The 14,088-nt window shown below is 35.7% G+C and overlaps 1 protein-coding gene across 4 annotated transcripts; it reads left to right on the forward strand.

The window, feature by feature from the left end:
- Window positions 1-5,319: 5,319 nt before the first annotated feature.
- LOC137810699 (disease resistance protein RUN1) lies at window positions 5,320-12,800 on the forward strand. Of its 4 annotated transcripts, XR_016518452.1 has the most exons (6): window positions 5,364-6,042; window positions 6,276-7,386; window positions 9,523-9,689; window positions 9,834-10,253; window positions 10,455-12,065; window positions 12,143-12,800. XR_016518452.1 is itself a non-coding variant. In XM_068612099.2 (5 exons), the coding sequence occupies exons 1-5, from the start codon at window positions 5,453-5,455 to the stop codon at window positions 12,650-12,652; spliced, it is 4,242 nt and encodes a 1,413-aa protein (XP_068468200.1). In that variant the 5' UTR covers window positions 5,320-5,452; the 3' UTR covers window positions 12,653-12,800. The 4 variants fall into 4 exon arrangements, 3 of the variants coding, with proteins under 3 accessions (XP_068468200.1, XP_068468201.1, XP_090154417.1); XM_068612099.2 differs by lacking the exon at window positions 9,523-9,689 and having other exon boundaries at window positions 5,320-6,042; XM_068612100.2 differs by lacking the exon at window positions 9,523-9,689 and having other exon boundaries at window positions 5,320-6,042; window positions 12,187-12,800.
- The last annotated feature ends 1,288 nt before the right edge of the window (window positions 12,801-14,088 follow it).

Consider the following 14,088-nt stretch of genomic DNA (forward strand, 5'->3'; position numbering starts at 1 on the left):
TTAAACTCCCCTACAGTTAGATGTTTGCTCTGCGAATAAGTGTGACATGTGTCACAAAAACAAGGGTCATAAGGAACTCCAAAATAATTTTGGGTACAAAAAGAATGCACTCAATCCATAATCACCCATCACCCAAATATGCCCACAGTACTAAAAGTGGCACTTGGGAACATCATTCTCTTGCAAGCTTCTTTCATTATACAAAGCTTCACCTTCCTTATCTAAGCCGTTATATCAACATTATTAATTAACTAATTAATAAATCATAATAAATGTTAATCTTAATAATTTACTAACTGTTTTTTATCGAAAAGATTAACTTAATTATTATTGATAATTAGGTGTAATCCATATGAGAACTAGCACCGTACTTTTGTAAATATTAAAATGAATTTTTTGAGTTTTGTAGATAAAAAAAAATATTTTTATCTTAATATTAACGTTACAAAATGTTATGAATTACACTTGATTAAAATCCATGCCGTTATTGAAAAAGTTAATACCGATTTGTTCAAAGTTAAAGGATGTAGATGCTTAACAACTGATATATGAAAAGGTGTATGACTCAATCAAGATGGTAATTCATGTATTATATGCTGAATAGATTAGATTTTAATGAGAATGAGTTAGTTGAATAAAGGATTGCATGGAATCATCTTTGGGATAATGGAAGTCCCACTACAGAGTTCAAACATATTACAGGGTTGAGACAAGGAGATCCAACACATTTCCATTTTCTAGTAGTTGTTGAAGGATTGACAAGGCTTGTCTGACAAGCAACAAATCAAAATTTATTACAAGGAGTAAAAATAGGTAAACATCAAGTTGAAGTCAATTTATTACAATTTGTTGATGATACATTGCTTTGTTGCGAAACTAACCACCAAAACGTCTTTAGAGTATGCCTGATAAAATCTATTTTCACTATCTTACCTCTTTGTTATTTTTATTTAAATCTCCAATATTTGTTTGTCAAATTATTACAAAGAAACTTTTTGTGGGACTGGGAGAGTGAAAGTAGAAAGATAGCTTGATTAGATGGGAAATCTTGTGTATGCCTAAACATGAGGGAGGGTTAAGTATCAGGGGTTTGAGTAGGTTTAACCCAGCCCTTCTTGCAAAGTGAAAATGGAGAATGAGGGTCAAGTCCACATGAAAATGGAGAAATATTCTCTTGTCTAGATATGGTAACCCAATTGACCAAAATCAACATTGTGCAGTTAAGTCTCAGTCTTAGTGGTGGAGGGACATGTAAAGTTTGTGGGGAAGATGACACTAAAAGTTGGTTTCATGACCAGATTGTATGAAAAGTTGGGTCAGGGAATACGATTAAATTCTAGGAGGACAAATGGTTAGGCGAGGGGACCTTAAACACTTATTTCATAAGTTGTTTTTTATTTCAAATAGTGAAAGAAAAATAATAGGGCAAGTAGGAAGCTTGACGGAAAATGGATGTGAGTGAAACTTAGACTGGACAAGGAAGATGTTTGAATGGGAGAGAGAACAAATAATACAATTACCAGAAGAAATTAACACAATTGAATTACAAAGAGATATTAAAGACAATTGGCAATGGAAAGGAGAAGAGGGTGAAACTTACTATGTCAAGTCAATTAGAGAATAATTGTTTAAGTGAAAACAATACTTTCTTGAATATGTTTTGGAATGTCCAGGAACTAATTAATGCTCAAACCTTTGTTGGGAGGGTTGTTATCACAATTCGCTCAATGGCACGTGTACCCATCGCACAGTAACAAGTAGTAACTTGTGCAATATAGGACAATAATTTCAATTGATAACTAAATTGGACAAAAAGAATATTTCCATAAATTGTGTAGGTATTCAAGAAACTAAAATTGTGCAAAAAAAATTAAAACTCTTTTTGGGATTTTCTCAAACACTTATAATGCATAATATATTAGAAATGATAGGCTATGTTATTGTTAGGGGTAGAATTCACCAAACCTCACTCTCATGCATCTTACCATTCAACTTCTTTCCAATTTAATATTAAAGTCAACCCACAAGTATACTCAAACCCTAATTTCTTAGTAGAATGAGCCTGAGTTTCCCTATTAAGGGTCAATTCCTTCAGTACTTAATAAGCAAACTTATTTTCACCACAAGGGTTTAAGACAACTAATGAGTCAAGTTTCATTCCTAGATACAAGCTTCATTAGGTATTTTGATTCATTTTTAGATTACAAAAGATTTCCAATACCTAAAGAATATAATATCAAACTATGGATGATCAAACCAGAACAAGCATTAAGCATAGAAACAAAATACTAAAATTGAATGGAAAGACATATATCAAAATAAACAATACCAATTACATGAGAGATTAGTTGGTAACATCTAACCCTAACAAATGGGTTTAACTCTTCATTGTCACGAAGAACCCAAAAGTCAAAGATGAACAATGGAAGATGATGGAAAACGAAAGAGAAGAAAGGAAGACTCCCAAACCTTAACAAAGCTCTCTATCTCCAAAATGTGTCTTTTTTCTTCCAAAAAAAAAACTCTCTTTCACTTGAAGAAGGGATAAACAAGTCTATGTTTCCATGTCAACAAAACCAGTGCCAAACGCAGGACATTGCATGTTGAGCTCAACAACTAGGACTACCTCTCGGTCCAATTGTCGCTCAACGTAACTCAATCCACACTGGGCGAAATCACAATGAATAACTTTAAACAACATATTTTGTCATTAAGCATTTGTAATTCTCAAAACAATGAATTACCCAATGCCCAATCCAAATACAACATCAAGGTAGATAATCGATTCAGTATAACAAGTATTGACATATTTTATTTTTAGTACGATAAAAAAAAGGGCATACTTTTAGTACAAACATTTAATTTCGTTAGCTTTGTTTGAACTTCGTTAATGGTTAATCTTGTGTTTGGATAAGGAATTTCATAATTTTTAAGGCATTCAAATATATTGAATTTGAATTGATCTCATTTAAAATTATTTCATTTTTCAAATTTTTTATTTGAAAAAGGAAATTCAAACTTAGTGAATTTTAATTTACTTGTTTAGAGAAAGTATTTTAGTTACCATCATATTAAAAAAATTATTTAAATATCAAATAATTGTAAAGATTTAAAAATATTAATCGTGACAATCTTTTGTAGTAGATCTTGATTGATGTTATTTTTTGACAAAGTTCTTCCATATTTTTACATTTTATATTCACAACACATTTTTTTCAATTCATGTTAAACAAGATTACTTTCAAATTATGAAATGTTAGATTGGGCCAAACTCAAGTAAGATAGCATCGAGTTACGCTCATACAAGATCAAGTTGAGTAAGTTCATATCAGAGTCAGCTTGGGTTTGAGTCAAGAAAATTTGACCCGAGTCAAGGTTGAGTCGAGTCGGTTTGGGCCCAAGTCGAGTTGAGTCAGTTTGGCCCAAGTTGAGCCGAGTAGGACCGAGACTAGGTCAAGTTGAGTCAACTCAGGCCTAGGTCAAGCCATGTTGACTTGTGCCGAGGTGGAGTTGAGTTAACCCGAAGCTGAGTAAGGTTGGACCAAGGTCAAGTTGATTCAGCCTAAGCTCAAGTCGAGTTGATTTAGCTTGAGCCTAGATTATTTAGCTTGAGCCCATATCGAGTTGATTTGGTCTTGGCCTAATTCGAGGCGAGTTAGTTTGGCCCTGGTTGAGTCAAGTCGGTCCAGGCCCTAATCAAGCCAAGTCAAGACAAACCCATATTTAATATTGCGGGACAAGTACACGTTCATCCTAGTTGGGTAAACCCACATTCAACCGAGTTGAGTCTGGCCAAGCCTAGGTAGAGACGAGTTGACTCGACCCCGATCGATTTGAGTTGGCTCAGGTCAAGGTCGATAGGCCGAGTCGAGTTGGAGCAAGCCCGCATTTAGTTGAGTTAGGGTGAGTCCACATTCATCAGAGTTGGAGATGACACTCGTTTAACTAAGTTAGGCTAGATTTAGGTTGGTCCTAAATTTATCAAGACTAGGTCGTGTCTAGCCAATAAAGACTAGGTCAAGCTAGGTCAAGCCGAGTCTACCCATACCCAGCTCCATTCGAGCTTGTCCGGACAAGCTGAGTTAGTCCGGATAAGTCAAGTCGGCCCAGGCGAGTTGAGTCGACTTGGGTGAGTCAAGTCGCCCCAAATGAGTTGACTCAACCCGAGCAATATGAGTCAACCCAAACCAAGTTTGAGATAAATTGACCTAGGCCCAGGTTGAGGCAAGTCAGGGCAAGCCCACAATCACTCAAGTTGAGGCAGGTCCATGTTCATCCGAGTCGAGTCGATCCATGTTCAGTAGAGTTGGGCAAAGCCTAGGTGAGTCTTAGTCTTATCAAGACCAAGTCGAGCCTAACCTATCAAGACTAGGTCAGGTTGAGTCCAAGTCGAGCTGAGTCAGCTCGAGCTTAGGTTGAGCTGAGTTTGTCAAGCTTGATCGAGCCTTATTTGTTCGAGTTTAAGTTGAGCAAAGCCGACTGATGACTCTTTAACGACAACGACAAGTGTACCACGTCAGAAGTAATAATTTGTCTCTAAGGAAAGATATCGAACACAAAAGGAACAATTCAATTATAAGTATAAGATTTACTAAATAGAAAACAAAAATAATAAAGTTTATTGGAAGTTTGTTGATTATAAGTGCAAGAATTGAAAAGAAAGCAAGTTAAAGAATTTTTTGTTCAATTGGAAAAAAGTGATGTATTTATTTTTTGTTCAATTGGAAAAAAGTGATGTATGTTAAATACTTGTTAGTTTGAGATTTGGTTTAGGAACCATTATCCATCTACATATTTCACTTCCTAATCTTAAAAGCAAATTGATAATAAATTAAATTGATAATGTAATAAACCTAAATTATAAAATTAATATTCTCATCTTTATTATTTATACTTAATCTTAAAATTTTAGAATAATAATTTTAAATTATTTCTAATTTTTCTTTGTCTAACTTCGTAATTTTTATTTTTTTTTACAGAAATTCGCAACACGAATTCACTCTTTTTGAGGTTGTCATCTACCAAGACACTGTTATTTCAAATTAAAAGTTACACTAAATCATTATGAGTTCTCGTGACTTTGGTTAAAAACAAGACTTTAATTAAGTATTAAAACGCTGAGTTCATAATTACACAGGAGTTGCCATGTAAGTAAATGGCTTCACATCAGGAAAACAATAATCCTTGAAGAAGTCATTCATTAGCATACCCTGCGACTTTCATGGTTTGAAATCGTGATGGCGTCATAGGAACTTCTTCTATGTGTTTGAAGTCGTCATTTATATTGAATAATTCAGCTTGTGTTATTTGATTTTTTCTATGGATTGCAGTGACATCAATGCTCGCACGACTTTTGCCTAAAAATTTAAGAATGAAAGCTCTAAACAATTTGAGTGTAATATTTTATCTGAAATGGAAGTCTTCTGAGTGAAAGCGTGCAGTTGGAGTGATTATGGTAAATTTTGGTGATGCATGTGCATGCAGGACCCACCTTCGTCCTTCACCCCTCTTCATTTTCCACCATACACTCAACTCACCAAACCTCACTTTACTTCAACCACGGGATCCAATGCCTTCGGAGACTGACGTCACCATCTCCTCTTTCCGGCTCCGCTGGGACGTCTTTCTCAGCTTCCGGGCCACCGACACGGGTCACGCCTTCACCATGGGCCTCTACCACGCGCTCCACAGCCGCGGCGTTCGCGTCTTCCGAAACGACGATGGGTTGGAGCGCGACGATGAGATCCAGAAGAAGCTTCTAGAAGCCGTGGAAGACTCTGCCGCCGCCGTCATCGTTATCTCTCCCGATTACGCATCCTCGCACTGGTGCCTGGAAGAGCTCTCGAAGATTTGCGAGAGTGGGAGGCTGATCCTCCCGGTTTTCTACTGGGTGGATCCTTCGCACGTGCGAAAGCAAGAGGGTCCCTTCCAGGAGTGCTTCGTGCGGCATGCAGAGAAGTTTCCGAAAGAGAGGGTTGAGCAGTGGAGGGATGCGATGAAGAAAGTGGGTGGACTCGCTGGTTTTGTTTTGGATGAGAAAAGGTGCATGCACCATGGTGCTTTGTTAATTGCTTTTACTTCATTAACGGTAATGATATATTCATATCCTATTTTTTATAGAACTACATTACAATCTCAAACCAAACATACACATGTTCCGTGTCTGTGAACTATGTTGTCTTTTTATTGCCTTTGTTTTGTTTTTCAGCAGCGTGTGATGGTTTTGAACAATGTGGTTCATTCATTTTCTTTTCAAATTTCTTTCTTGGTGACAGGGACAAGAGTGATAAACTCATTCAGATTTTGGTGCAAACGCTTATGAAGCAGCTGAGGAACACACCACTGACAGTGGCTCCATACACAGTAGGTCTGGATGATAGAGTTGAAGTGTTGAAAAAAGTTTTAGAGTTAAAATCCAACGACGTAAGGATTTTGGGGTTGTATGGAATGGGTGGAGTTGGTAAGACAACTCTAGCCAAGAGCCTCTTCAATAACCTTGTTGTTCATAATTTTGAGCGACGCAGTTTCATTCCAAATGTTAGATCACAAGTCTCCAAACACAATGGTTTGGTTTCTCTTCAAAACAAAATCCGTGGTGATCTTAGTGGAAGAAAAGAGGATCTAATCAACGATATTAGCGATGGCATTTCTGCTATAAGAGAATTAGTGCAAGAGAAACGAGTTTTGTTGATCCTAGATGATGTTGATGATGTGGAGCAGCTTAAGTTTTTGATGGGTAAGAGGGAATGGTTTTACAAGGGAAGCCGTGTTGTGATAACCACAAGGGATAAAGAAATTTTGACAGAGAGTTATGTTGATGTGCATTATGAGGTGAAGGAATTGGAATTCTCTCAAGGAATGGAACTGTTTTGCTTCCATGCAATCAGAAGAAAGGAACCTGCAGAGGGATTTTTGGATCTTTCAAAGCAAATTGTGGAGAAGACAGGAGGGTTGCCTTTGGCTTTGGAAGTTTTTGGCTCTTTTCTGTTTGACAAGAGGAGCACGAGGGAATGGAAAGATGCTTTGGAGAAGCTGAAGCAGATTCGTCCTGCATGTCTTCAAGATGTACTGAAAATAAGTTTTGATGCGTTGGATGAAGAAGAACAGTGTATATTCCTTGACATTGCTTGTTTGTTTGTGCAAATGGAAATGAAGAGAGATGATGTGGTTGACATATTGAATGGATGTGATTTTAGAGGAGAGATAGCAGTAGCTGTGCTCACTGCAAGATGTCTAATTAAGATTAGAGATGGAAAATTGTGGATGCATGATCAACTTAGAGACATGGGAAGGCAAATTGTTCACAGTGAAAGCCTTACAGATCCTGGTCTTCGAAGCAGGCTCTGGGATCGTCATGAAATCTTGACTGTCTTGAAGAATATGAAGGTAAATATTGTAGCATCGTTTCTTTTGATAATCTCATATAAAAACTAGAAGTATCAAAACGTAAAGAAGAAAAGTTTAATCAAATCTATAAATTAGTTCTCTAAAAAGTAAAACATAACAAATGGAGTTCTTCTACTTGATTGACTCTACTTTCTTTATCTTTCTCCATATTAACATATTTTTCTTCCAATTTTGTAAACCTTCTTTCAATTGAGATATCATGACACTCCTTTCATTTAGAAGAATATGTTTTTCACTAGTCAATAAATTGCACAATTCTTCCAAGCTACATTTTTCCCTTAAACCCTTCAAGCTCAATTTTTTTTCATCACAAAAGGACTTCTCTGGCAATGTACTCTTTAAGTTGAGTTTGAACATTTGATTCTTCGTCATCTCCATATTTGCAAGAACTCATCCATTTTTGTCCTTCAAGTGCAAAATTTGGTCTTTCATGAAAATAGAATAACCTTTCTCCAATAATTGCCTCATACTGAGAATATTACTCTTCAAGTTAGGTACATAATAAACATCCTCCATTGTACCTTGTTTTCCACCCTTTTAAGAAAAACATATTTTTCTCAGACCTTTGATGGGAACCTCTGTTGAGTCTCCGAAAGACACATGTCCATCTTCTATCTCTTGTATATCAAGAAAGAGATGTTTGTGCCCACACATGTGATTACTAGCACCAATGTTTAGATACCATATCATGTCACTATCCAGAGTGATGTCTTCATTGACCATCATGAGAATTCCTTCATCTTTTGTCTCATCTTCCTCCACAAAATGTGCACTTTCTTCCACTATTTTCTTGGCATAACACTCATTTGTATAATGTCCATATTTTTCGCAATTGTAACATTCAATATTTGAACGATGTGAACGACCACCACGAGCACGACCTCGTCCACACCAATTTTGTTGGTTCATTTGTAACCTCTCTTTATTGTTGTTTCCATGACCACGACCTCCATGTCCATGTCCTTTTCCTCAGTTATGTTGAGCGTACATCCTCTTGTCTTCCTTGATGGTAATATTTGTTTGTAAGGTTTCCTCCAAGACTTCTTAGTTTCTTTTTCTTCTATCGTTGTTCATGTGCTTCAAGAGAACCTGCGAGATCATCAATGGTCATCTCTTCCATGTTTCTTGACTCCTCGATTGCACATTTTCAAATTCATCTATCAATGACCGTAGAATTTTCTCCACAACCCTTGCATCCGTGAGAGTAGTTTCTCCATTTTGTTTAAGTTGATTGGCTACTGTTTGCACACAAGTGATGTAACTAGATACATCTTCTGAATCATTCATCTTCATTGCCTCCAACTCACCTTGTAGAGTTTGAAAATGCATTTATTTAACTCGAAGTGCACTTTTGAACACATTTTCCAAGATGTCTCATACTTGTCTCAAAAATTGCCTCATCAACAGCTTTACACAACCTGTACAAAGTTGTCTTATCTTTCAATAGTGTCTCTTTCAATACTTTAATTTGGGTCGCCGAGTAATGAGTGGTATTTTCTGGTTCTTCTAAACTTTCTTGAACCACCTCCCAAAAATCTTAAGATTCTGGAAGGGCTTTTATTTGGATGCTCCAATTGTCATAGTTGGTCATCTCTGTTAATCGAGGTAGGGACAATTTGTGAATAGAGAATATAATTTTTATTTCATTTTTCAAATGAGAATACAAACCTCTAAATATTCTTACAATAGACTTTTCAAATTCTACCTTCTCTCTTATAAAATCTATACTATAAATTACATTTAAATCATAGTATAAATAACATTCAAAACTAGAATTAAAGGTAATAATTATTGACTATTCAAATTTCAAAATAAAACCGATAACGGCTTTGAGTTTAATACTAACATAAAGAACTTGTTTTCTGATAATTAATTATTCAGTAACATCATAATTGTGGATCCTCACTCTGAATTCAAAGGTAGAAATTTTGGAATTTTCTTTTACTTTTTTTAGCGATTATAAAATATCATTTCCAGAAGCTCTCATGTATGGTTTTTCTTTAATTATCTTGAGATCCATCTCAGACTTGTATATGGTCCTACCATCAATACTTCCTTCATAACAAAGTATATCAGCACTTATAATCATCTAATCATATCAGTTCATGTTCATAGAATGCTTCATAAAAGCGTTTGAGAATCAAAATGGAATTCCAAAGCGTGCGCCTTGCATAGGATTGCAGTAATAGTAGTGGTGTAGAAATTCCATCCCGTGAGCCTTGACAAAGTCAAAAACAGAATTTGGTGTGAAGTTATTCTTCCATTGCAGATAATAAAACTAGGTGATTTCCCCTTCCATGGAGGAACCTTCATACATTTTATCAGAGTAAAATCAACCAATTTTTAGAATTCCATATTCTAATTAAATTCATTATACATTGTGCATTTCACTTCTTGACAATTTTAACAAAGAACGGTACGTCCAGGGAACGAGAAATGTTCAAGGAATTGTCCTAGATTGTGTGAAGAGAAGAATGTCCACTCCCAGAAATCGATCAGCAGACGAAATTACTTGGGAAAATTTTCGACTTAAGCCCAGTTGCAAATCTGCATTAGAATATATTAAAGAGAGGTATAAAAAGTATGTAGAGGATAGAAAAGAGAAAGCAAAAGAGGTTATCCTTCAGCCCAAGCACTTTCAACCAATGGTTTCCTTAAGAATGCTTCAGATTAATTATTCCAGATTGGAAGGACAATTTAGATGTCTTCCTCCAAGACTCAAGTGGTTACAATGGAAACAGTGTCCATTAAGGTATATGCCTTCAAGCTATAATCCTATGGAACTTGCAGTCATGGATCTTTCTGAAAGTCAGATTGAAACCTTGTGGAAGGGACGCAGTAACAAGGTTTGCTTTCTTAATTATTACCTAATGAACTCACTATTTTGAAAAAATAAAGTGTCATCAATGAGTTCTAGAACTAGAACTGTGTGTTTTACACATATTTTTTCTGAATGATGATATTTGTTGGAGATCCGTATAATATAAGTGTGTGTACAAATCTCAAACTTATAAATAGTTCACTTCTTAATAATATTTATTTCGCAGGTCGCTGAGCACTTGATGGTTTTAAACCTCTCCAATTGCCACCATTTGATAGCAACTCCTGATTTAACTGGCTATGTATCTCTCAAAAAACTAATTTTGGAACAGTGTTCTCATTTAACTAGGATTCATGAAACATTAGGGAATCTAAATTCCTTAGTTCACCTGAACTTGCACCTCTGCCATAACCTTATCCAACTACCTGGTGATGTCACTGGGCTGAAACATCTCGAGGACCTTATTCTTTCCGACTGCAGGAAATTGAAAGCATTACCAAGAGACTTGAGCTGCATGGTTTCATTAAGACGGCTACTTCTTGATAGAACTTCTATATCTGAGCTTCCTGAGTCCATCCTCCATCTCACAAAACTTGAAAAGCTGAGTGCAAATGGATGCCACTTTCTGAAGAGGTTACCTACCTGCACTGGGAAACTCTGCTCCCTGCAGGAATTGTCACTCGACCATACAGCATTGGAGGAATTGCCAGATTCAGTTGGTTCTTTGGAAAAACTTGAGATGCTTAGTTTGATGGGGTGTAAGTCACTCTCAGTGATTCCTAACTCTGCTGGGAAACTAATTTCATTGACTCAATTGTTTTTGAACGGCAGTGGAATCAAAGAATTGCCAGCTTCTATTGGTTCTTTGTCATATTTAAGGAAGCTGAATGTTGGAGACTGTACTTCTCTTGACAACTTTCCTGTCTCAATGGAAGCATTAGTTTCAATTGTTGAACTTAATTTGAATGGCACAAAAGTTACCAATTTTCCAGATGAAATATTTGTGGGCATGAAAATGCTAGAAAAGCTGGAGATGAGAAAATTTCAGCATCTGAGGTTTCTACCAGTATCATTTGGCTGCCTGACAGCTCTTACCAGTTTGGACATGCATGAGGCAAACATTACTGAATTGCCAGAATCAATAGGGATGTTGGAAAATCTTATTCGGTTGAGGTTAGACTGGTGCAAACAGCTCCAAAGACTTCCAGACTCCGTTGGAAATTTGAAGTCTTTGAGATGCTTAATGATGAAGGAAACAGCAGTTACACGACTACCAGATAGCTTTGGGATGCTTAGAAACCTGGAAGAACTAAACATGGAAAGAAGGCTCTATCTTAATGGGGCTGGAAACAACGTGTCCACCGGGATGATAATACAAGGAGAACCTAATTCAGAGGCAATATTAACTTCTTTTTGCAGTCTAACCTTGCTGGAAAAGCTAAATGTTCATGGATGGGGAATATATGGAAAAATTCCGGATGAGTTTGAAAAGCTATCATCACTAGAAACTTTAAGCTTAGGTCACAACAATATTTGCAGTCTTCCAGCCAGCATGATGGAACTCTCCTATCTGAAAAAGCTTTTATTGTCAGATTGCAGGGAGCTCATGTTTCTGCCTCCTCTTCCCTCTAGCCTAGAAGTGCTTAATCTTGAAAACTGTGCAGCATTGCAGTACATAGAGGATATTTCAAACTTGGAGCGCTTGGAGGAGTTCAACCTAACAAATTGTGAAAAGGTGGTGGATGTCCCAGGTCTTGAACATTTGAAGTCCTTAAGAAGGTTGTACATGAGTGGTTGCATTGGATGCTCCCTTGCCGTAAAAAGAAGATTTTCCAAGGTTTGTCATTTCTTTGTTTCCTCCACACCCCAAAATTCCAATAATCTCTGACTTATAAATTAGAGGTTTTGTCCCAGGTTCTACTTAAAAAGTTAGAGATTTTGATTATGCCTGGAAGCAGGGTCCCGGATTGGTTTACAGAAGAACCAGTTGTGTTTTCCAAGAGAAGGAACAGTGAGCTTAAAGGTATTATTTGTTTTGGTGTTCTCTCTTTCAAGAATGTACCTGAAAATCAAAGGGAAGGACTACAGTTAGAGGATGTTCAAGGAAAAATCCTTAATTTGACGAGTGAAGTATTTAGAACAACGTTTCGGCTGCTAGGAGCACCTAGGAGGAATGAAGAGCACATATTTTTGCGCAGATTTGGAGGCAGGACACCATTATTGTTTGAGTTAAAAGATAGGTATAGCTTGCATTTGCAAAGGCGAAACCCTCCTCGTATTGAGGGGATGGAGGTGAATAACTGCAGAATTCTTTTAGTTTTTTGTGGTGATGATGATTATGAAGGAGATGAAGAATCACTAGATGAAACTCAGTACTCTGTTTCACAAAAATTAGCCAAGTTCTTCAACTTTGCTGATGTGTGAATAAAGCGGTGGAGACTATCGTGCCATGTAATATCTTTTTGACTGGGTGAAAGGGTGTCATTCTCTGGTTTTGCAATTCTCTGTTTTTGCATGACTATGTTGGAATTTCGCAAGTATATTATCTAAATGAATACAAAAAATTATTACAGTTTTGGTCTAAGTCATTTTTTTTTTTTAATTTTTTCTCAATAGCACAGATTTGGGACATGCTGAGAAAGTTTTCAGAAAATCGAATTCTTACTTTTAGTTTTCATTTGCGGAAAAAAAATCTCTTAAAATTTGGTTTCCGAGAAGTTGAATTCTAAGAGTATTTTCTTCAATGATAGCGAAAAAAAATTGTTCAAATGATGATTGAAATTTGGTTTGTGGAAAATATAATTTTGATTTTTAATTTTTGACTTTGTGTTGATTTTTCTCGACAAGTGTATGGAATCAAGTGTAATATAGTACTTTTTTGAAGTACGAATGTCGAATCCACATAAAACAATTCTAATTAAGATGTTCTGTAATAAAATTCATTAAGTATAGAAAATAATTTTGAGAACTTTTTCATAAATAAATTAAAGATTTCACAAGTAACTCAAAGATTTAGGGTTTGATTAAACCAAAAACAAAACTAACTTATCAAATATAAAGAAAGATACTTGGGATTGAATTGTGTCTATCTCAATCATCTATATTTTTTAATAATACAATATATAATACTCAAAACTACTTATTCTTTATGCTTAATTTAAAATCATTCACCTTGATTCCTCACAGATGAAATTCATAAGATAATTTCTCAAATACTGATTTCTCAGATATCTAACAAATCTTCCAGCTTTATGAAGAGAATTATGATGCAATTAATAACTTGAAATTTATTACTAGCATTACAAGTTATCAAGTATTTTCGTCTATTTCATATCCTTAAAAGTACTTTCCAGTTAAATTTAAGGATCAAAATCAAGACTTAATTGATAAGATAGAATCAAACACTAAGCATGAAACGAAAATATCAAGAACAAGTAGAAAAAAGAAGAATATATATATATATATATATATATATATATATATATATCATCAAGAATACATTTGAACAAAATACATTAGATTCAATCCCAAGTTAGAAAGCACTTAGCCACTCATGACAACTCCTTCAATCTTCATTCTTAGTCTGGATTGCATAAAAAGGATTGATCTGAGCAAGTTCTTCTCCTAAGAACTGAGGTTTTCTTCTCTTTCTCTCACTAGCTTCTCTCTAAAAATCACTTCTTGTTTCCACCGCTCTGTTTTGAGTTGTGTTTCAAAATTTATATAATGAACTTTAGCTTAAGCTAGCCAATTTAGCTTAAGCTAGATCTTTCGGTGCATTTTTAGCTTGAGCTAGCAATTCTAGCCTAGGCTAGATTAGTACTGCACCTTTAATCAACTCTGCACAGATTTATCTTGAG

This window comes from Phaseolus vulgaris, chromosome 2 (genome assembly GCF_051622355.1).
Source record: "Phaseolus vulgaris cultivar YP4 chromosome 2, ASM5162235v1, whole genome shotgun sequence".
In the NCBI taxonomy this organism is placed as follows: Eukaryota; Viridiplantae; Streptophyta; class Magnoliopsida; order Fabales; family Fabaceae; genus Phaseolus; species Phaseolus vulgaris.